We start from the raw sequence: 22,678 nt of genomic DNA, 5'->3' as shown, positions 1-22,678 counted from the left end.
AACTCAACATTTGATGCCAAATTAGCTGGCTAGATCAAGTGGCATCTCATGATATGCTGCAACCCTTTTACCCATTCTGGCATAATTTTGTGTGTTTAATTTTAATTTTAATTTATTCTGAGAACTAGAAAATCAGTTTTAAACTTTATGCATGGCATAATAATGAATTTACTCAAGTAATTTACTAAGCCAACGCCAGAGATTATTTATTTAAAAAAAAAAAAAAAGCTTTATTACAAAGAGCTCAGGTTTTGGAAAACAGCTTTCTCTAAACAGGCTTCTATCATTCACAATAAGCTTTACATTAAGGTGTAAAAGGTTGTTAGGGTATCTACTCCTTACATCAAACACACAATATCTTACAGGCATTGATCTGTTCATGTGCAGTAGTGTATAAAAACAACTGTTTATCTAAAATCATTTAACCAGTAGTTGTGCACATTCAAACAGGAGACTCTCCTTATATTCACACACCCAGTGTGAATGCTTGATCCAAATACATTTCTATGAAGATACACCATTGCCTTTGGTGATCAGCTCTTGCTTTTGACTTGTGAAAGCCCCTGCAGACCATCAGAAGTTGGAGATGGTGACACGAGATGGCAGAAAAGCACCACTGACAAGGAACAAGGGGTGCCAGGTTGATGACATGAGTGAGGGATTCCAGGATTCCATGGGCTTTTTTTACCTACATGCTTCTCTTACGAAAAATAAAATCATAATCAGACTACATTCTTCCAGTGTTCAACATCATCAGACTTAACCAATCAATCACGCAAAGCAAAAAAGCAGTTTTGAAAAAATGAGGCATACACACACTTCAAAACAACAACGCAAACAAGTGTCATTAATTGTCTCAAGGACATTAATAAATAAACCAATATATGAACAGTTGTGCAGTGTTATAAAATGAGTGTGTAGGAAAAAGATAACTAAACAAAAGAAAAAAAACACCAAACTAAACTTTTTAAAGTTTCTTTTTAGTACTACTGTGAAACTGGGCAATATGTCCAGCACTCCAGATTCCCCCTCAAAACCGATTCCAGATACATTCTTCCACCTTATATCAAAAGGTAGGTGCTTTCTTATTCTCGTGTCCAATGATCTTCTGTCCGTCTCTCTTTCTGGCTCAGTGTTGTGTGCTTTTGAACACAGTCTGAGCCAAACCCAGGTGCTACAGCGAATACATGGTCACCCACAAGAAGCAGAAAAGAGCAGATTGTTTGGTATGTCAACATGGAGCAAATGAGTGAGAGCCCGCTTCCCATAATGGGTCCCTATGAGGCTGTCTCAGTGATGGACCTGCACCTGTCCTGTGCCTCCTAAAGATGGATGCAGTCCCTACTCAGTAATTACGCTGGGAGTGGCTCCTAGCACACAGCCCAACGTTTGTTTTCCACATTCAGAATAGAACATGAACCGGACTGCCATTGGGCTGCGGAGAGCTGCGGAAATCAATGGCATTCGATTGGATACTAAGGGGAAAAATACATTCAAGTGCCCCATACATTAGTTTTCAGGTCAGTGTGATCATGTGCAAGACCTTCAAACGCAACTGGTGCCTTTGAAGCACCTAGACAAACTTAGAGAGGAAGGACATGACCAGTCTCCCAGAGCTGCCTGGGGCTTTTTATTTGTTAACAGTGCAGTTTCGTAAGTGTTTCTTCACCAAGTCTGAGGTTCTACACACAGCCGTACTCATACCAAACAGACTGAGGGTCATTGTTGGGGTCTGGAGAAGCAGGTTTGCTTGTGGGCTGCTCCTTGGTGGCGTAGCTTAAGTTTGCAGTGTCTGTTTTCTTCAACACAGGTGATTCTGCCTGCCTTAGCTCCCGAGGTTCCTCCTCCAAATCCTTCAGCCTCAGCGCCGATACGGCTCGCACCGGAGTCACCATGGCCACCTCGCCACGATGGGGGGCTGCTCGGGTTTGAGCAGGTCCAGAACGGACCGCTCCTGCCCTGCTGCTACCGCTCCCAACGTATTCCCGTTCAGCCTGCAGTGATATAGACGAAGAGTGCACTGGAGGCGGACTAGCTAGGGACAACTCATCTTTTGGTGGAGCAAGAGATAGACGGCGGGGGTCCACGGATATGTGCCCCGGGTCTCCAGGGAGCGGAGAAGAACCAGCCAGCCTAGCGGACATCGGCCTTTCTCTGTTGACTACTCCAGACCTCCTCACCACCACTTCGTTTTGGCTGGGAGAATTTGCCTTGTTACGGTAACTGTCCGGCCCGTTGGAGCGGAGGAGGTCTGCGGAGGCCAGGCTAAATGTACGACTCAGGCTAGTGCTGCTGCCCACACCTCCGCGAGGACTGGACTGCTGCAAAGGTGCAGACCGCAGTCCTGCTCCTCTGTTAGGAAGGGTTTGCGAATGAGAAGGAGGTGTGGAGGTCTCTGTGAGCCGAACGCTAGGTTTGACGCTGTGTCCAGGTTTGGGGGTCCGACCATCTAGTTCTGGTGGAGTAGTCTTAATGGTTGGCGTGACATAATTGGTGGGGGTTTTAGCACCATCTCGCAGAGGGACAGGTCGAGTAGATCTGGTGAAATAATCAGCCATCAGATCCTCTCGACTTCCTGTCTGCACCTGAAAGACATTTAAATCATCATAAATGTTTTTGCAAAAAGCATGTGGTTTTAACTTTGCCCCAATTCCAGTATTGAAAAAATGACCAAACATTTAATTAAAATGTTATGAAAATGGTAACACTTTAGTATAGGGACCAATTCTCACTATTAACTAGTTGTTTATTAGAATGCCTATTATTAACATATTGGCTAATTATTTGTACTTATAAATCACATATTCTGCGTGACTATGTTCTACATCCCTATAATACCAATACCTAAACTTAGCAACTACCTTACTAACTATTAGTAAGCGGCAAATTAGGAGTTTATTGAGGCAAAGTCATAGTTTATGGTTTGTTAATAATGAGAATTGCACCTTAAAATAAAGTGTGACCATGAAAAGTTTTTAAATCATAATTACTTCATAAAACTTTATATTACTAATAATACTTTATTCCAACAGTGGGGATACAACTTGTCAGACTAACTGAAAGAATTGTTAATTGAATAAAATAACTGCAATTAATGTTGTGACTTAAATATGACAGTAAATAATAATGTGTATATAAATTAAAATATAAGGTTTTAAAAATTATTTTAAAACATTTATATATTTTATAAACTTCGGCAACTCTAAGAAATAATGTTTTTTTTCCCACTGACCCCCAAATATCCCTTGTTGCTAGAAACTATTGTTTTAAAATGACCCCCCCCCACCACCTTTTAAAATCTCCTGCAAATGTAGGCAACTTCTTCTAGTAATGTATCATTAATTCTACAATCAAACAAACAAGTCTGCTGAGAAGTGCTAAAACGTTGTTAGTATTAAAACAACTTACAGTGGGTGGGGACAGGGCGTTACTCTCCTGCAAGAACTCCTCCAGGGTGACCATTTCGCTGCCAGGAGAGGACTGCCGCTGAGAAGTGGGCCGCTGGGAAGAGCGTGAAGCAGACAGGGCATCACAGGGAAGGGTGGAGCTACGAGGAATCAGAGATGACTGACTGAGACGTGAGCCTTCATGTCCCAGTCCGACAACATCCTCGCTGGACAGACTGACAGATCGGCCCTGCAGGCGGTCCAGAGAACCTGACAGGAAATTAAAACATGAACTGTAAAATTTAAGTGTGTAAGATTTCATTAAAATGTGCACTTTAAAAGATAGCTAATGAGGTTTGTGTGTGTCAACAGTGCTATTCACAGTGAGTATACTTGTGGTTGGTCATTTCAGCATTTACATGCACTCAAACATCAGCGTGATGTAATGGCCTTCTGAATCATCATCTGACTTGACAAGGAGAAATTGGCCTCTGCTAAGTGCTGCTGGGCTTTTACTTGACACTTTGCTTGGTAATGAAATCAATTTTCCTTCAGTGTGAGCAATTTGATGTTTTGCGATGCTAAGGTGTTCAGAGCATTTATAAACATGTTGCTATGTGGTTTTTAAGGTGTTGTCGTAGGTAGTTACTAGGGCATACTAGGTGGTTGCTTACTGGCCCAACTCAAAAGAGACCATATCCATCCATCTGTCTGGTCTGTAGATATGGATCAGGGTTCTTCAGTGCAAGTCTATTAGATTTTTTCTGCATGGTTTATTATCCACCAAATAAAATGTAATTCCCTTTGAAATGACAAGGCGTGAGCATAATGAGTGTACTGCATGTGCACTTGTAGTTTCCTTCAAATCTAAACAATATTTTCAGAATGTGTTCACACTTGTAGTTTGGTTCTCTTTGCTCTTTTGGTCTGAACCAACAAGTAAAATTATACATTTAGTTCTGGTTCCCTTAGCGTTCACAAGAACCAAGGGGCTTTTATGACGTATATTTTTGCTGAACATCCAAAACAATGTGCTTATTGTACATGCATACATATTTTGGTACTTTTGTAAGCAGAGGACTTGTGAAGAGCTTATAAAATGTGTCAAAACAGCAGCAGTAATTCCTCTGTCATACAAACAAAGATCTGCAAAGAGATGTGGTTCTGTACCGAACTGCAACGAAAAACTATGGCGAGAAAAAAACAGGTATTCTTTAATAAAACCAAACATGCAAATGTGAATACATCCTCAAAAAAATCACTTGCAGATAATTATTTAATTTTAATTCAATAAAAGGCTATTTAAGTGTACCTGAAGAGAGCTTTGAGTACAGTTTTTCACAAGGGTAGTGATGCTTGGCTTGTCAAACACCAGTAAAAAGGAAGGAAGGAAGGAAGGAAGGAAGGCAGAACTTTCACAACAAACACATTTTTGAGTTTATAAGAAAACACATAGCTCTAATAGCTCTCACTATTATGAAGTGATCTCTCAATAATGACGGAAATAATGCAAAATGTTTATCATTAAAAGCACATCATCTTTTTTTTATCTTTTGTTAGCATGCACCACTAATCACACTGCCACACCAGTCCACCTTGAGAGAAAACTGAGACGCCAAATGAGTTAACTGTCTCAAAGGTTATTATAAGGGGAAGTCGCACATAGTCAGACCGTTGACTAAATGGCAAAAGGACTGGCCCATAGCTTATTCTGGTCACAAACACCCACCCACAGAGAATGACAGCATGTGAAGTTGCTATCCAATTATATGACTTTTTATCTGAAATATACCCTGGAGCCAAGGCTGCATTTATTTGCTAAATACAAATAAAACAGTAACATTGTGAAATATTGGTACAATTAAAATAACTGTTTTCCATTTGAATATAGTTTTAGAATGTAATTTATCCTGTGACACAAAGCTGAATTTTCAGCATCATTACGCCAGTCTTCAGTGTCACATGATCCTTCAGAAATCATTCTTATATGCCATTTCATATTATCAAAGCTGAACACAGCAGTGCTGTTTAATATTTTTATGGAAACCATGATACATTTTTCTCAGGATTCTTTGACGCGTCCTTGATGATTTATTTCTTAATAAATAAAATCTTACTGAGCCCAAACTTTTGAACAGCAGTATCATACCACAATATAGACAACATAAAAATAAATTAATAAATTATTTGACTATTTAAATAATATATTATTTGATTAATTTAAATAATTTAAATATTTATGATAAACTAATAATGCTTGCTCAACAACAGAGCTGCCTCTGCAAATTAATTTCTGCAAATATTCTTGTAAAGACATTTGTTTAACTCTGAGAAACAATTACTTTCTCAATGGTACTTGAGAGAGAGTCTGTAGGGGTGGCAGTTTCCTTAGCTGGCTAATGAAGTGACTATGCATGCATATATAATAGACCACACAAACACACACACACACACAAACACACACACACACACACACACCTTTGGAGCTGACAGGGGAATTGCTGCTGGAGGTGAATTCAGCAGAGCTGGGCCGGTGGCCTATAGAGGGGGGCACATATCACATATAAGCACATAAAGAAATAAAGCGAGGCTGTCGAGGCAACATGTATTGATCAACTTAATTCTCTTGCCTGTGTTTCCATGGACACCGCTCCCAAAGCCAGCATCTGGGGAATGATGGCGCAAGTCATCCTCTGAGACCAATCCTGCAAATAAGAGCATCGCCCAACAATGAGGCACTGAATATATCAGTATATACTGTACACACTCTTAATTTAATCCTCTTTCAACATTTCATAAAGACATTTGATTAATTAGTACCACTAATTATTATTATCTTTATTCCACACAATTCAGTTTCCCTTTTAAAGATGCTCTCTTAAGGACAGTGTCATTGTGGGACACGGTGGGCCTTTGGCTGCTGCAGTCTTCCTTCCATGACTGCTTGTTTACGCAGTGCAGTGGATATCTGAGAAAGCTTTAAGCACTTGAAAATAAACATTCATTTAGAACGAACGCTTTGTTATTACGCTGACAGGGACTTGATGAAATGAGCTTTGGGATTTTTGGCTGGGAGGTGAGAGTCACTGAGAGGGTCAGTGGTGTTTAAAGCTGAAGCCCTCATATGTACAGTACATGGTGGTACATTACACATTATAAACTTGCTAACGGCTGATGCAGCATGGAAAACACAACAAAATCACTTAATGAAAACTTCTGCACTTAAATATGGAAACAGTAAAAAGGTTGAGTAAGTGGGTAGGGCCATTAACTGTGAACACCCACCATAATTTAACCGTATGACTAGAAATCAGTTTTAAAACTTGGCTAGCGTGATGTCGCTTTAAGCTCTATCCATGGCCTGCTATTGATTACCAAAGGAAAATTATTTCCACTCATCCCTCAAATTGAAAAATGAATGATGTTTATAGTAATACGACTGCAACTCCCAAAGCAGACATCTAGCCAGAAAGATGATGATTTACAGAAGACAGCTTTACAGCTCTTAAATAACAAACTTTCTTTACTGAAGAATCCAAAGACAACAATTTTGAAAACAAAATAATAAACTTCTATTTTTTAAGCTCTTGTTGTATATTGTACATTTCGGTTCAAATTTGGGGCCAGTAAATCTTTAAGAAATTAAAAGCTTTATTCAGCAGGGATGTATCAAAATGATCAAAAGTGACAGTAAATGCATTAATAAACTAACAAAAAACTATATTTCGAATAAATGCTATTTTTAAACTTTCTATTCACCAAAGAATGCCGAAAAAAACCTATATATATAATGTATGTATATATATATATATATATATATATACACACACACATACATATATACATACATACATACATATATATAATATATACATATATATATACATATATATATATATATATATATATATATATATATATATATATATATGTGTGTGTGTGTGTGTGTATGCTAAATATATAAAAAAAAATATACTGAATGTAATGCTAAATATATAAAAAAAAAGTTATTGTAAAAAAAAAAATTCAGTGTTTTTTTTGTCCATACAATCAATGAGTAAATGAGTTTTATCGCTTTGTGTTTAACCCTAAATATTCCTGTACAAGTGAAAACTAAAAGTCTGCTGCAATTTCAATACAATACAACACAAACCGATAAATCACAAAGTGCCTCTAAGGATGAGTAAACTTTCTAGTGTACATGAACACGGTCTGTCATTTGAGGCTCAAGGCTGATGACATGTAGTCTACTAAACGACATAATTTAGTGTTACCCTTTGGCCTGCGTCCCGACCGCATGCTGGAGGACGACGTGTGGCCTGGTGCATTGTGGGAGTTGCGGCTCAGTGGAGTTGAACAGGTGGCTCCTGGCTCTCGGCCCCGCCACCGGATCAGTTCTTCATACCCGTTCATGCTCTCACTCCCGCCCCCTACTGAGCGATAGCCCTCTCTGCCTCTGGCCCCTCCACTGTCGTTCAACCCTTAAAAAAAAAAAAAAATTTAAGAGAAAAGGTCAGTGTCTGTGAGACATACACAGATCATGTGCAGTGCAGGCGCTGCTGCTGGGCTCCAGTGATGCTGTGGGCAGCTCCGCAGGAGAAGGTGTTGGGCCAAAAGCACAAGCATGTGTTAGTAAAATGAATCAACTTCAAAAAACACTTAAGCAGGTCGCCGGTGACAGTTTTAGACAGTTAAAGGAACATTCCGGGTTCAATACAAGCCAAGCTTTATCAGCAGCATCTGTGGCTCATACTCATGGTTTCCGTTATACTCCTACATTGAACATTTATAGGGCATGCAAAAATGTGTTATGTGAGATGCAAAAAAAAAAAAAAAAAAGTTGTCAAAATTGTCTTTAACATACAAAAGTCACTGGACTTATAGGCTTTACATTGTCATGCAAGAGTTGAAAGATTGTACAACAACTTGAATGCCAAGCTTGGCGAGTGATTTTATCATATCTTCTTAGAAAAAAATCACCCCAAAATTACGATTTTATCATCGATTACTCACTCTTATGTTGTTCCAAACCTGTATGAATTTTGTTTTACTGAAAACAAAAGGTATTTTGAAGAATGCTGGTAACTAAACTAAGTTTCTGGTCTCCACTGAATAGTATTTTTTAGTACTTTGTTTGCTTTTACAAATTGAGGAACAAGTAATATTCATTTTTTAATGAACTGACATCATGCCACAGATACTATCGACAGAATTTAACTTGAATTGAACCCGAAACATTTCTCTAAGCTTGACTGCTGTGGCCAAACTAAAACACCAGCTGGAACTCTCTGGTGCTCCACGAGATTCTCTTTATTAGAGTCATGCTGAAAATGATCCCTCGCAGCACACCTCACTCTATTAAAAGGAAAAATTAGTTACAATATCTGCCTAAAAAATCATCAAGAGTAGTTCTACATCATTTGGGGGCTTTTAACGACTTCAAATGACAAATAAGAAGGGAAAACATACATTGTCTGTATTAACATGCCAACTCATTGTAACAGAGTACATTTACATTGAGCAATAGCAGACCTGTTCTCCTTTTTTTTTCACAATTGGAAGGACACATTTCTCAATACTTTTTTCAAACCAGACTTAAATGTGCATTGTCCATATGAGCAGCATTGCTCAATGTGTGAAAATGCATGTGCTAAAATACTTATGTGAGTCATTCTAGATCATTTTTGAGGTCTTACAATTGCTAAGGACACATTTCTCAATACTTAAGTCACTTTTTCTAAACCTGACAGTTCCACACACCAACTTTCAACTTGGCACAGCAGTTCTTTATACACATTCACTAAGCACTAAAACTACCAAAACACTTCTCTCAAATCAACTCATTCTATTATAACTAGCAAATATAATTCAATATTTTAGTACTGTCTTCGCTGTGTGAAGAGTTCTGTGAATGACCTACTGATGTGTCTTAGTGGATCTGTAGCACATCTCAAGCTGTGACTGAATTCTCTTTTCTTTCTAATGACAGAAATGAGAAGGGGAAAAGCCAGATGCAAACAAGCCATGTGTGTATGTGCCCCACATCTCAACATGCCAACTGCTAGGTTATTCTGCACCTTTTTTTAAAACATGTAATACAAAAATTAGATGGGGGCGATACAAAAATAGTCCACTCACAAAAAGTTGTGAACATCCGTTTCACACATCAAAAATAAGTTCACAGGATGTGCAGACACTGAGGTTTTCCTTATGTATGACGCACAAATCTTTTCACAATTGTAACACTACCTTCTTTAACTTCATTAACACTAGCTTCTAATATAAAAATGATGCAATATCTTCACGAAAATCTAAATATTTTATTCTTATCAAAGCAGCCGGACAATTAAGATACCTTGTGCTGTCTTAAGAATGGTGATTATGGGAGACATCCCCACCCCCCAGGAATGGATTCATGTGTCCTACATAAAAAGGCTAAGGTATAAATCAATGGATCTCATCCAAGTCGATCTCATTTGCAAATGAACCCCCTGAACATAAATTGCATGCAGTTGCATGCACATAACGCACAGTGGACGTACAGAGAGAAATGTTAAAGATGCAAAAACCACATGGACAGTGGTTGCTGGATACATGTAAAATATTGCAGAGCAAAACTTAAGCAAGGCACGTTCACAAGCCACAAAGCATTAATCTATCTTTCAACTAGAGGTATCTGGTGAAGTTGTCGCCTCCATCTGCCTTCCTCCTTCAATCTCTATCTGTATGCATGCACTTAATTTGCATACTATTGACTGCAGGCAGCAACCTTATTCAGTGTGAGAAATATCACACACACATTTCTCATGACAAGCACAAAGCCGGCTGCATTTTGCTCTGTTTAACACACATTACTTACTGCAGGGCTGCATTCAGGGTCCCACAGCCCAGTCCCAGAGCCCCCCAGAGCATTTATATGAGATGCAAGGTGTGTGTTGTGCGTATGTATGTGTGTTTCCTCAATTTGGTTTAGCACTTTGAACCTGGGGTGGTGAGAGTGACAGAAAATCAATTTCTGAGTGGTTTTTTTTCTTTAGCGTTTTGCTCAGAGTGTAAGTGCAGCTTGATGGGTTTTTTTTTTTTTTTAATAATGGTATATGGGAAGAGTAATGATTAGGTAAGCAGCTGTTATGGCGATTGTGATGATGATGGAAAGGATGAAGTGTTAGAAATGGCCGATATGCGAAAAGGGCTCGGCGGGGGGGCAAGGAACGATGTTGTCAGATGAGGACCAGAAGCGTAGGCGTCTGGTGATGGATCGTCGAGAGGGCGGCGGCGTCCCCTGAACGCGCATTTTCTCCTGGCTCCTGCTCCTGAGAAAGCAAAAACGCTTCTCTGCTGGTGGGGCTGGAGTGTGTGAGGGTTAATGTACAGACAGATACACAGACAAGGAGAGAGATGGGTCAGTGGAAGGGAAGAAATGATGATTCAGAGATTAAAAAATGAATACATTTATGATTCATGAAGAATGAAACCCCTGAGGTTCCCTTTGAAGACTATTTTGGCCATGCAATATAGCGTGAAACATGGGAAAGTTTTTGTGCTTGGAAAGCTGAGAAATGATAGACTGAAATTGGAAATTTACAATGGGATTAGTTTATTGAGTGGACGTCAGGAGGAAAAAGAGGTTGTAATTATTGTAACCCTGAAAGAGTCGCATGGCGCCCCCTAGTGGAAAAGACACAGCTAAAGCACAATAAAGCTACTAGTTTACGCCAACTAAAATGTGTTTGAATGAAAAGTGTTAAAACTTTTTTTAGTGCAGACCTGAGGATGTTCAGATGGTGTGAAAGCTGTTTTCTGAACTCGTTTGTGGGCCAAGACTCCAAAGTCACTTAAAAATGGGCATCTAGAATATGATTCATATGGTCTCTAGTGCAATTCACGATCAATACTACAACAATTTGGGCTAATTTACCATCACTTTCCCTACTGATGATGCCACTTATCTATTATGGTAAAATTTCCAAGTCAAAGATTTAAAAGGATAGTTCACACAAAAAGGCTGTCATCATCTTATCCTCATATCATTCCAAACCTGTTTTCTTCTTTCTGTGGAACATAAAAGAAGATATTTTGAAGAATGTTAGGAACCAAAAAGTTTCGGTACCATTGTCTTCCATTTTATAAGAGAAAAAAAAAAAAGACATTTAAAAAAAAAAAAATTAACTAAACATGTTCTCTTATGTTCCACAGAATTGTCATTTTTTATTCAACTATTGCTTTAAATAATATTGGGATGGAATCGATCATTGTGTTACTTCATGTGAGGGCTCAGTTCAGCCCTGTGACAGCAGCTCTCACCTCGGCCGTTGAGAGCAGGTGAAAGTATTGGGGACTGTATATGATTCTCCTCTGCAGAGTGACTGTTCATGGAGTCCAGACTGAGACGTGACTGTCTGGGGGGCAGCGGTGGAGGGGGAAGGGGTGTTGAGCTCTCGGGACAGTCTATACACGTGGGGATCTCCGGCAGAGGGATGTCTGGAGCGCTTAGGATTCTCTCGCGTGGAGCGTCAGTTCGTTCTCGTTGACTGTCTTTCTTAGGTTTGATGAATTTCGCTATTGCTTTGGCTCCAGCCCAATGCCGGCTCCTGTGTTAGAGAAAAAAAATTCACAAAATATTCTTTTGTATTAAAAGTTCATAGTAAAAAGAAGTTAAACATGACAAATAGGCCTAGAAGTACAGTCTATTCAGTCTTAAACCGTTTAGATTCCACAGAAGGACTCACTTTTTAGGAGTCGGGTCGTAGAACTTATACTGGTCCATGATCTTCTCCTCTAATTTCTCCTTCTGTCGCCGTAAAGAATTCAGCTTATCACTGTAAAAGAAAACAATAAAAATGAAAAGCATGGCATTAGGACATTTTGATCACAAGTTCCTTGGATTAGTTTCCCAACAGGATTTCTTAGATACACCCACACCCCAATCAAGTACTCTAGATATTAAATATATTAATTTGAAGTAGTTTTGAGACAGAAATTTCTAGATCGTATAGGTTGGGGACTTGGTTCTATGTAGCAGTTGTTGACTGGATGAAGGCAGATATGAATGTGTCAATCGTAAGAAAGGTCCAGTTATGACATTAATGAATATGACATTCACAATAAGGTTACTAACATGCATTTAGAAAATAGACCCAAAATTAAACTGAAATATCAAAGTATGACATTCATCACAAAGAGCTATTTTAATCAATTAATATTTTCATTTGTTTTATAGCTTCAACAAAGCAAGATCACATACTTTACTAGGATCATATACCTAGTACAGGGGTTAGAAATCATTGATTAAAATGATATGACGACACACTGCTCACATGTATTGTTTCTGTTCTTCGTGGTAAAGTTCTTTGCTCTCCATGGTTCTCTCCAGCAGGGTCTGATTTTGTTGGCCGAGCATCTGGATCTGACTGAGAAGATGATGGTTTTCCTCTTCCAAGTTTCCTTTCAAACGGGTTAGCAGCTAAATTGAGAGAAAGAAAGATATCTTAGCACTAGCTGCTACAAATAATCAATTTCAAGGCCTCGGATCAATATCTAGTCTCGTCTGTGAAGGTATAATACATCACAGGCATAATAGGCTTGGGTTCTCCGAAGAAGCAGATTGTGCATCTAGTTTCAGTTAACTCCCTTTATAAGGTCTCTCTCACCTCACAGTGGTTGTCTAGTTTGGTCATTGAGATGTCCAGGCCCTGATGCTGCTCTTTCAGCTGGTCGTAACGCGCCTGCCAGCGGTTCAGTTCCAGCTGGGACTCATTCAGAGAGGTCTTCAGTTCTTTGGTCTGCAGTTGCAGGCTGTCATACTCCTGCCTCAGCTGCATGTGTGTCTGTGTCAGTCTGGAGGTACATAATCAGAGGCTTAGATAGTATCATTGTATGTATTTAATATATTATAACATTAAGCCTCAATTGTATGTGTTGCTTATTTTCCATAAATAATGTGTTTAAAATACAAATGGTACAATGAGGCTAAAGGCACACCTTAATTTGAGAGCTTTCTGACCCTGCATAGACAGCAATGCAACTACCACGTTCAAGGCCCAGAAATGTAGTTAGGACATCATTAAAATAGTTTTCTTTGCACATAAAAAGTATTCTCGTAGCTTAAATTATGGCTGAACCACTGATGTCACATGGACTATTTTAACAATGTCTTTACTACCTTTCTGGGACTTGAATGTGTCAGTTCCCTCTCTGTCTATGCAGGGTCAGAAAGCTCTCGGATTTCATTAAGAAAATCTTATGGGTTTGGAACAATTAATGACAGAATTGTAATTTTGGGGTGAACTATCCCTTTAAGAAAAAGGTGCTTTTCACTACTCCCATAGTGCATAATTTTAGATTTTTTTAATTTATTATTGAACATTGATGGAGCAACAAATTTTGTGTGAAAATTAACCATAAATGGGGTTTGTTTCAATTAAAAATATTACAAATGTACGAGGTGGCAAGGTGGGCCTTTTACACCATACAAGAGATAAAAGACACAACAGTATAAATACTTCAGCTAAAGTAATATGTTTTGTATAATACATGCTGAAAACAATCACTTTAGCAAAGTTTCTACTATTTTCTCTTTACTTTTATAAATAATAATAAAAAAAAGTTCAATAAATATACTGTCATTAAAACATGGTCATTTAGAAAATTACAAAAATCTCAGAGGTGGACACCCAGTTTAATATATGATATTTACCATCTGAATTTAATTATGTCAGCCAGCTATTTATTATAACGTTAATCACTGTGCCTAAAGGTGAACGTTTTGCACCATCTAGTGGTTTAAAGGAGAAGAAAGTCAAACGCACCATTTACCTCAATGAGCCTTTAGCCACCGTTGTACCCTATAGTTTAAAAAATAATTATGTCTATATGCATATTATATTTTATAACAAATGAACAATGCCAATAATAATATAAAATTAACTGTGATGTTATACTAGCTGAAATACCGTTTATGCACAAAAGTTGTTATTGCTGCTCTAGTGTTGTAGTCTATTCCAGCCAACAGAGGGCAGTACAGATTTAGCGTAAATCCTTCACCTCAGCCTCTTGAATGTTTTCAACTTAATACTGACTACTGAGTGTGTTTTGTTGATAAAAAGAGTCTCTAACCTGTCTACTTCTTCTCTCAAACTGCGGTTCTCCCCCAGGATAAGAGTGTTCTTGTGTATTTCCTCTCCCAGGCTCTCTCTGTCCCTGTGTAGAGACGCCTCCAGTGCCTCCATAGCATCCTTCTGCTTCAGGAGAACCGTATATCTGTTCAACACAAACACACGTACAGTGATTCAAACTAAACATGTCTCTAAAATACATTCAAGTCAAATGATTCAAGAGCATAAGGAAGCATATTCTGATTAATACTCAGGATTTCCCCACTGATCTTCCAGGAAGTAAAGGAGGATACTATATTTAATATTTGTGCGTCTATCCATCACAGCCTTGTTTTCATTTCCATCAAATTAAAGATGGCATCTATCTTGACCAACCTCCATTGGGAGTTTACATTCACAATTCCCAAGGAACATATACATACATATATACATACATATACATATATACATATACATATATATATATATATATATATATATATATATATATATATATATATATATATATATATATATATATATATATATACATATATGTATATATGTATATACATATACATATATATACATATACATATACATACATATACATACGTATATATATATATATATATACCACACACTGTTTCACACAATTCAATAGGGTGTCCTAACTTTTTCACATGTATTCAATAGGCACACACATACATACACATATATATATATATATATATATATATATATATATATATATATATATATATATATATATATATATATATATATATATATATATATATAATAATCATTTATAATCATTTTAAATTATACTTTTTTTAATGACTGGAAATTATTAAAATAAATAAAATAAATTAATTACATTTTAACAGTAAATCATTCAAACATATTAAACCAAACACTTTGATAAAAATATATATTTAAAAAATACAATACATTGGTTTTCACACTGATACACTAAAGACGACAGTTTCCAAAATGCATTATTATTATGATTATTATTATAATACTTTGTTTGACTATTTTAATGTGCATGTGTGATGGGCCAAGTTTTATTTATTTATTTTTTACTTCTGAACCAGAAAAAGTGCCTCAGACTTTTTTCTATTTATTCCCCATCACTTCTCCAAATTCTATTTCTCCATGACAGTTTTAATTATTGTGGGGATGTTACATTATTTAGTGAAATGTTAGCATGACTTAAAATCATAGGGGGTATTTCAAGTAAATAATTCAAGCCACAGGGGTTTCAGCTGACAAAAAAAAAAAAAAAGCTTGGGAACCTGTTTCATATTCCAACACTCCTAAAAAAAAAAAAACGGTTGTGTTGTAAATGGATGGTGGTAATTTACATAAATAAAGTAATTAGGAAATTGAGTGTGTGTGTGACGTGGAGTGTTGGAGATGGAAGCTGAGGCTGGCGGACATTACAGCTGATTGGGGCCCTGACAGCCATCTGCTGAACCCCTCAGCTGAGGCCCCCAGAGACACACTACTGCATTATTCATGAGGTAGAGATAAAAGAGCCGAGGGGAGACTACAAAACTACATTAAGGCAAACAGAACCATGTTTTTCCTGTCTCTAACAAAAAGACACAACTTTCCACATTGCACCATGGAAAAATGAGTGTGACAGGCACGCGTGAGAGGATTAGTGTGTATGTGAGCAGGTTGTGCTCATTAATGTCTAATGTGTGCGGATAAAAATAAGGGACATTTTCCACTGTGGCCCACCAGATTCCCAGTGGGGTTGTTTCTTTAGAAACACCACTGAAATCCAAACATTCAAAAACTACACTGCAGGACAAGTTGGTCCTCAATACCTAAAAATATCAAGAAAAAAGATTTGCATGTAGTTAAAAAATAATGCTAGTCCGGATGCATCTACTTACAGCAAAGACCATTTTTATAAGAACTAGACACTGACTGTTTCTTGCTAGTAAAGTGATAGCTCACCCAAAAATGAACATTATATTTTTATTTTTGGGTGAACTATCCCTTTAAATGCCCTCCATCTTTCAACGTCTCTGTCACTGTCAGGGGTCCTAATGGTATGAGGGTCATTGTGGCATCTCCGCTTAGACCAGACACAGTTCATTACTCTATTGTTACACAACACAACCTCCTTAGGCAGACAGAAAGATATATATAAGCTGCCACCTATGGAAGGGGTCAATAACTCAACAAAGGTCTACAGTCTCAACTAAGGCTAAATATCACAGATTCTTATTGGATATGTTCATTATTCATTTTGGCAATGCTACCTGATAATGGCATACTTCTTAAAGGGACAGGATCAGGATGAGTAATTAATAACAGAATTTTCGTTTTTGGGTGAACTATCCCTTTTAAAGTAGTAGGTGAGATACAATATATTATATGCAGTAAGCTAGTTTTCCATTTCACATATAGGCATAATGGCATCATTTTTTGAAGTAGAGCTGGATGGCAGATGAATGCATATTTAGAGGACTGATTGAGTTGGAAAGGAACTGACTTGCTCTCCAGTGCGCGGTGTTCTTGCTCCAGAGTTCTCTGGTTGCCCTTTAGTCCTGCGTGTCGGGTCATGAGCTGCTCATACTCAGTCGCCTGCCTTTCGTGCACGGCAAGCAGACGCTCGTGGTCCTGCGTAACCCGGTCACGGGCCGCACACGCCTCCTCGCGCTGTTTCTGAAGAGACTCGGCCTCTGACTCCAGAGTTTGCAGCTGAGCCTGTAAAGCTCCGTACTGAGCCATGAGAGATGAGCTCTGGGAGCTTAGTGTCGAATTCTCCACCTGAACACAAAATAAAAGTGAAAATTGGACATTTATTGATGATTTATTGTTTTGTATAATTTAAGCTTTCATAATCTCACATCAAATATTAAAAAAAAAAAAAAAAATCTGGTAAAAAGTTTTTTTTAAACTCTAAAATAAAATAAAATAAAATAAAATAAAATAAAATAAAATAAAATAAAATAAAATAAAATAAAATTGTTTTGTATTTTTGTTTTATGTTTTTTTTTAATGGTATGTATTTTTATTGGGATATTTTTTTGGAAAATTAATTTGCAATAGTAGTAGTATATTTTTAGCACACAAACAAACACAAGTTATATTACACAAGATTTTTTTTACATTAATATATGATAAAAATTCTAAACCGTTTTCTGGCAAAATTATACTAAATAACTCTTTAAGTGACTTCACTTCCTACATACATTAAAAGCTGGACAGTCCAATAAAATATGTCTGACAGAAAGGGGAATCTTGCAAAACATGCATTGTGTAGGGTCTTCACCTTCAAGCTAAAATGCATGAGTCAGTCTTGTATGACCTATGCGACATCTGGTAAATACCACTTGATCAAATCTAGTTTTAAAAGAGATTAAAATTCTGTTTAAAATTTCCAGATGTATTTCATGTAATGAAATGAAATAAAATCTTTGTATTTCTTGTAGTAAAGAATTTCACAGGGGTTTGGAATGACCTGACATTTTTGGGCAAACAATCCCTTTAATCTTGAAAAGCAACTGTCTTTCTTGCTGTATGGGTCAGAGGTGAACAGTTGAAATTGTCAATCCTCCTCAAAAGCATCACACCTGTCATTTATTTAGTCCTTGAGGTCACAAAATTGCTTTCTCATGTCACTAAAGACCCTTACACAGCCAAAAAACAGAAGAGGCTTCCTCGCCTGTTCTCTTAGGGTATTTGCTGACCCTGCTAAGCAGTGGTCATGTCAATCATTTCTATGTGTCTGACAATGTCAGATATTTTTGGAGATCTAAAAGCACTGATCAGCTGTACACTCTCAAAATCTCATGAGGCTCAATGGACCATGTGCAGGACAATTTCAAAATTTGTAAAAGACAAATTCAGATAATTGCATCATGTCGTTATTCACAAATAATGTCTTATCTTTGACCATGTGCATTACCTATATTATATCTATTTGTAATTTGTTTGTTAGAGGCTATGTTCTTTTCAAACAACTACTAGAAGGCATACGTATGAGGTCCACAGAAAAGTAAAACATGGTCAAAATGCTATTTTTGTACCTGTAGTTTAGCAGTCTCTTTATGGAGAGAGGTGTTGTGCTCTTGTAAGGACGCTGCCTGTTTCTGCAGAGCTAGTGTTTGTGCGTTGAGCTGTGCATTCTGGGAACCTAACTGCTTCAGCTGCTCCTTCAGAAGATTTTTCTCTGTCTGCAGGGCAGCATTCTGGGGAGGTCACAGTTGGATAATGTTAATAGACAAACAAACAAGTGAGTATTCAAAGTCTTCAAGTTTAATTTAAAGAAAAATCCACAAGGCTGAATGTAATGTCGTCTTACATTCTTCTCAACATCGATTAGTCGGTCTTTCAGTTTGAGCAGTTCGGCTGTGGTCTCCCTATGCTCAGTCTCCCACTTCTCTTTATTTGGGCTCCATCTATCCTGCCCCAAAGACTGCTGGGAGATCTCAGAGTGTGCCGCCTCTTCCTCTTGCCTTTGCTTGAGGGCCTCCAGGTTCTTTTTCACCTGGTGAGGACAGATCACAACAAAACTGTGTCTGACGTTAGATGTAACAATTCAGAGACCTCCTTTCGCTTTCTCCCCAGCTTTCATTGTTTGTAGTTTGAGAAAGTGTGAACATACGGTGGTGAGTTCAGTGCGAAGTTGCTGGTTTAAGCTGCTGCTCTCCTCCAGCCGAGATTCCAGGCTCTGGATCTTCTCCTCTCTCAGCTCCAGAGTCTTCTTAAGTGCAGACTCAATCTTTGTCTCCAGGATCTTATATTTACTGAAGGATGAGAAAGTGGAAGGTCAGTATGTTACAATGTTCAACCTTTGTGAGAATCAGAATCTGAAAAATCAAATACGTCGTCATCAGTCATTACATTAGCCGTAGCAATAAACTGTTTTTTTTTTCATAACCCCCGTTTCAGATATGTAAAGTAGTAACAGGAAATAAACATACCATTATAAATTATTGTGTGAATTTTTACACATATTATGACTGTCCCTTAGTTGTGGCATTGTCCTCTAAAGAAGCTTTTTGTATCAAGGTAATTTCTAATTAAGCTGTAAAAAATATTAAATTGTGTATCTTTAGGATACATTAAAATATAACAAAACTAGCTTTAGTAAGACAAAGTAGTAGGTCACTTCAAAAAAAAAAAAAAAAAAAAAAAAGTTATATATATATACATATACATACTGTAAATAAAATACGCTATATTCATTTTATTTTATTTATTATAAATATTTTACATAACAGGTTTTACTCTAAAATTGGTATAAAATTAAAGCCTTGTGTCTAAATAAGGTATGTACCAAATTTGAAGTTGATATAAAAAAAATTGAGGTTCCTGTGAGATTTTATTTTATGTGCGTTGTACCACAAACAGCCACTGGGAGCCATCAAAACTCCTTTGAATTTTGTTTAATAAATTTCTCTCTACATTTCTCTATCAATTTGACTTCTATCTCAAAATAACCACCAAATATGGAATCCTGAGACTCAGACCTTTCCAGTGATATGTTTGTTGCCAAGATTATAAAAAGTTTTGATTCTAAAAGACCGTAATGCATTTTGTAATATGACACTTGACAATGCCCACTAAGGGGGAGGAGACCACCATAAGATTTTAAGGTACCATTTGCATTGTAACGCAATGTACGATTTCAAAATGGTTTTCACAGGATTAATCTTGGGCTTCTTAGCTTTCAAATGATATATAATTTGATGATGATTACTAAAAGATTTTATAGAGAAAAAGGACAAAAAAAAGAGCACCAAGGGACGGTGACAGTTAAGAGAAGGAAGTTTAATTTAAAAAGGGCTGAAAATATCCATAGTATTATTTTAGTATTATTTATATACTATTATAGTATTTTAAATTGGCTTTTAATTGTATTTTCAGTTATCATTTTATGTTTTACTCATTTTGTTGCAAGATTTTGTCACTTTTATTACTTTTTGTTCTTCGTTGTCAGTGATTTTAGTACTTTTCAGGTTTTTTCATCTAATATTTATATTGTATTTTATTTTCAACAAACCAATTTTAATAGTTTTGGTTAACAATATCAACACTGCAATACTTAAAGGAAAAATTTAATATCATTCTTAATAGAAACATGCATGCACACACCAACAGACACAGACACTCTCTTGGATGGATTACTAAGCACAGTGGAATGTGACCGTTGGTAGTAAACGTCTTCAAACATTAAGTGATTAGCGACAGCTAGCGTTTTATGACACTATTAGCTGGTGAGAAATGTTTCAGCACACATTCAGTCACGTTTGTTTCTTTTGATCTAACTTACAAATACATGCCACTTGTCACACTCACTGCAATAAAGGGTTAAAGGTGGGGGATAGAGGGAGTGAGTCTACTTCCTTATAGAGAAAGATGAATACTTCACTACTGAACTCTCTCTATAGGGAACTTTCCAGAGAAAACTAATCAAACTGGAGTCAGGCCTGTAATTACTTCATACTGTGGCCTCAATATGAAAGAAATGATTATAAACACACCACTACACACAGAAAACCTCCTTCTCACCACAATAATGTAAAGAGTTTAGAGCACTGCAACACACTATAGTAAAGATAGCATGCACTTGGACTTATAAAGCAATGAACAGTGTTGGGGAAACTCTACTTTTTGCATAACTCTCCTAATAAAACTCATTTATTACACAGGAGGTTGTATGTTAGTTTTACATTACACACTTTCTCACTTTTTGTGTACAGTGTACTTTCAAAATGTAATGTGTTACTTTATCCTCACTGACAAAAATTAATCCTATTGTTACTCATGACATGTTAATCCCAACACTTTCCAGAAGAAGAAAACAGACAGAGTGGAGACGAGTGGTGATGGTGTAAAGTATCTGAGACAGAAACAAACACATCTACATCTTTAGCAACACCTCACCTGCTACACCTTTCAGAGGGCAGCGTTCACATTAAACAAACAAGACACTTTATAGGATCTTATAACACTTTGTGCTTACAAACTAGCAATGAACCCTAAACCTGATAAAAGATATGACTGATAATTTTCTTAATAATAAAATCTCACTCACTTGTCCTCACAGCTGTGTTCTTCCTGTAAGAGTTTCTCTCGGTTCAAGCCGATCTTCTCCAGCTCGTGGCTCAGCTTCTCCAGTTCATTACACTGCTGCTGCACCCTCAGTTTCTCGTTCACCAGCTCCTGCTCAACAAAACATGACCAAATGTTTCATCCAAATGTCATAATTTGATCTTCCAGTAAATAGACATAATAGGTCTCTGATGACAATCATTTAGTCTACCTTAATCCTGCCCCCTATTATAAAATCAACTGCAAGCTTGCATTCAGATCTGCTTCCATCCAATCAACACCACACTGATCATCTGTTTCACTCTGATTTACAACATAATACATAAGAAATCATCTCTAATTAATAATACATTGTGACTTCAATATATCAGATAATCTGACCTTTTTTATAAAAAGGCAAGGTTAATTCAGATTGTAAAATGTGTGATGCAACTCTTCAAAAACATAACATTTATGATATTAATTCTTAGGGCTGTCCAATAGATTAATCGTGATTAATCTCATCCAAAAAGTTTGTGTTTACATAATATGTGTGTGCGGCGTGTATATTTATATGTATATATAAATACACACACATGCATATATTTAAGAAATATTTACACACACAAACATATACTATATATATATATATATATATATATATATATATATATATATATATATATGTGTGTGTGTGTGTGTGTTAATTTGAATATGATTTGTATTACATATCAATATAAAAATATACTACAATTCTTAAATGTATATAGCTATATATTAAATATATATCTTCACAGCACACACATGTATGATGTAAAAACAAAATTTCATTTTGGATGGTGATTAATTATGATCAATCAATTTGACAGCCCTACTTTTAAAATACAAATACATTTTTTTATTTTATTTTTATATTTTATAATAATGATTCATTTTTACTTGATGGTGACACCATTTGACATATTAAAGTAATTTAATTGAAACTTTTCTTGAAAATGTTTTATTTACAAAACATTTCAAATAAAATTACACTTCAAATACAATTTTTTGAAAGATTTTGATAACATTTTAGTATAGGGACCAATTCTCACTATTAACTAGTTGCTTATTAGCATGCCTATTATTTACATATTG

At 36.7% G+C, this 22,678-nt stretch overlaps 1 protein-coding gene across 1 annotated transcript in view; it reads right to left on the bottom strand.

Annotated features, from left to right (window-relative positions):
• Positions 1-215: 215 nt before the first annotated feature.
• ccdc88c (coiled-coil domain containing 88C) overlaps positions 216-22,678 on the bottom strand; it is a 54,143-nt gene continuing 31,680 nt past the window's right edge. Inside the window, exons 16-30 of the mRNA XM_042742694.1 lie at positions 21,549-21,676; positions 19,113-19,254; positions 18,810-18,995; positions 18,535-18,696; positions 16,995-17,272; positions 14,502-14,645; positions 13,037-13,223; positions 12,704-12,849; positions 12,116-12,205; positions 11,691-11,977; positions 7,661-7,867; positions 6,017-6,091; positions 5,865-5,924; positions 3,409-3,656; positions 216-2,585 (exon numbers count right to left, since the gene is read on the bottom strand). Coding sequence (XP_042598628.1) covers positions 1,683-2,585; positions 3,409-3,656; positions 5,865-5,924; positions 6,017-6,091; positions 7,661-7,867; positions 11,691-11,977; positions 12,116-12,205; positions 12,704-12,849; positions 13,037-13,223; positions 14,502-14,645; positions 16,995-17,272; positions 18,535-18,696; positions 18,810-18,995; positions 19,113-19,254; positions 21,549-21,676 — 3,243 coding nt within the window. The 3' untranslated portion in view covers positions 216-1,682. The remainder of the gene's footprint in view (positions 2,586-3,408; positions 3,657-5,864; positions 5,925-6,016; positions 6,092-7,660; positions 7,868-11,690; positions 11,978-12,115; positions 12,206-12,703; positions 12,850-13,036; positions 13,224-14,501; positions 14,646-16,994; positions 17,273-18,534; positions 18,697-18,809; positions 18,996-19,112; positions 19,255-21,548; positions 21,677-22,678) is intronic.

This window comes from Cyprinus carpio, chromosome B17 (genome assembly GCF_018340385.1).
Source record: "Cyprinus carpio isolate SPL01 chromosome B17, ASM1834038v1, whole genome shotgun sequence".
NCBI lineage: Eukaryota > Metazoa > Chordata > Actinopteri > Cypriniformes > Cyprinidae > Cyprinus > Cyprinus carpio.
The sequence above is the reverse complement of the archived record's forward strand: the minus strand, read 5'-3'. Positions and strand labels throughout refer to the sequence as shown.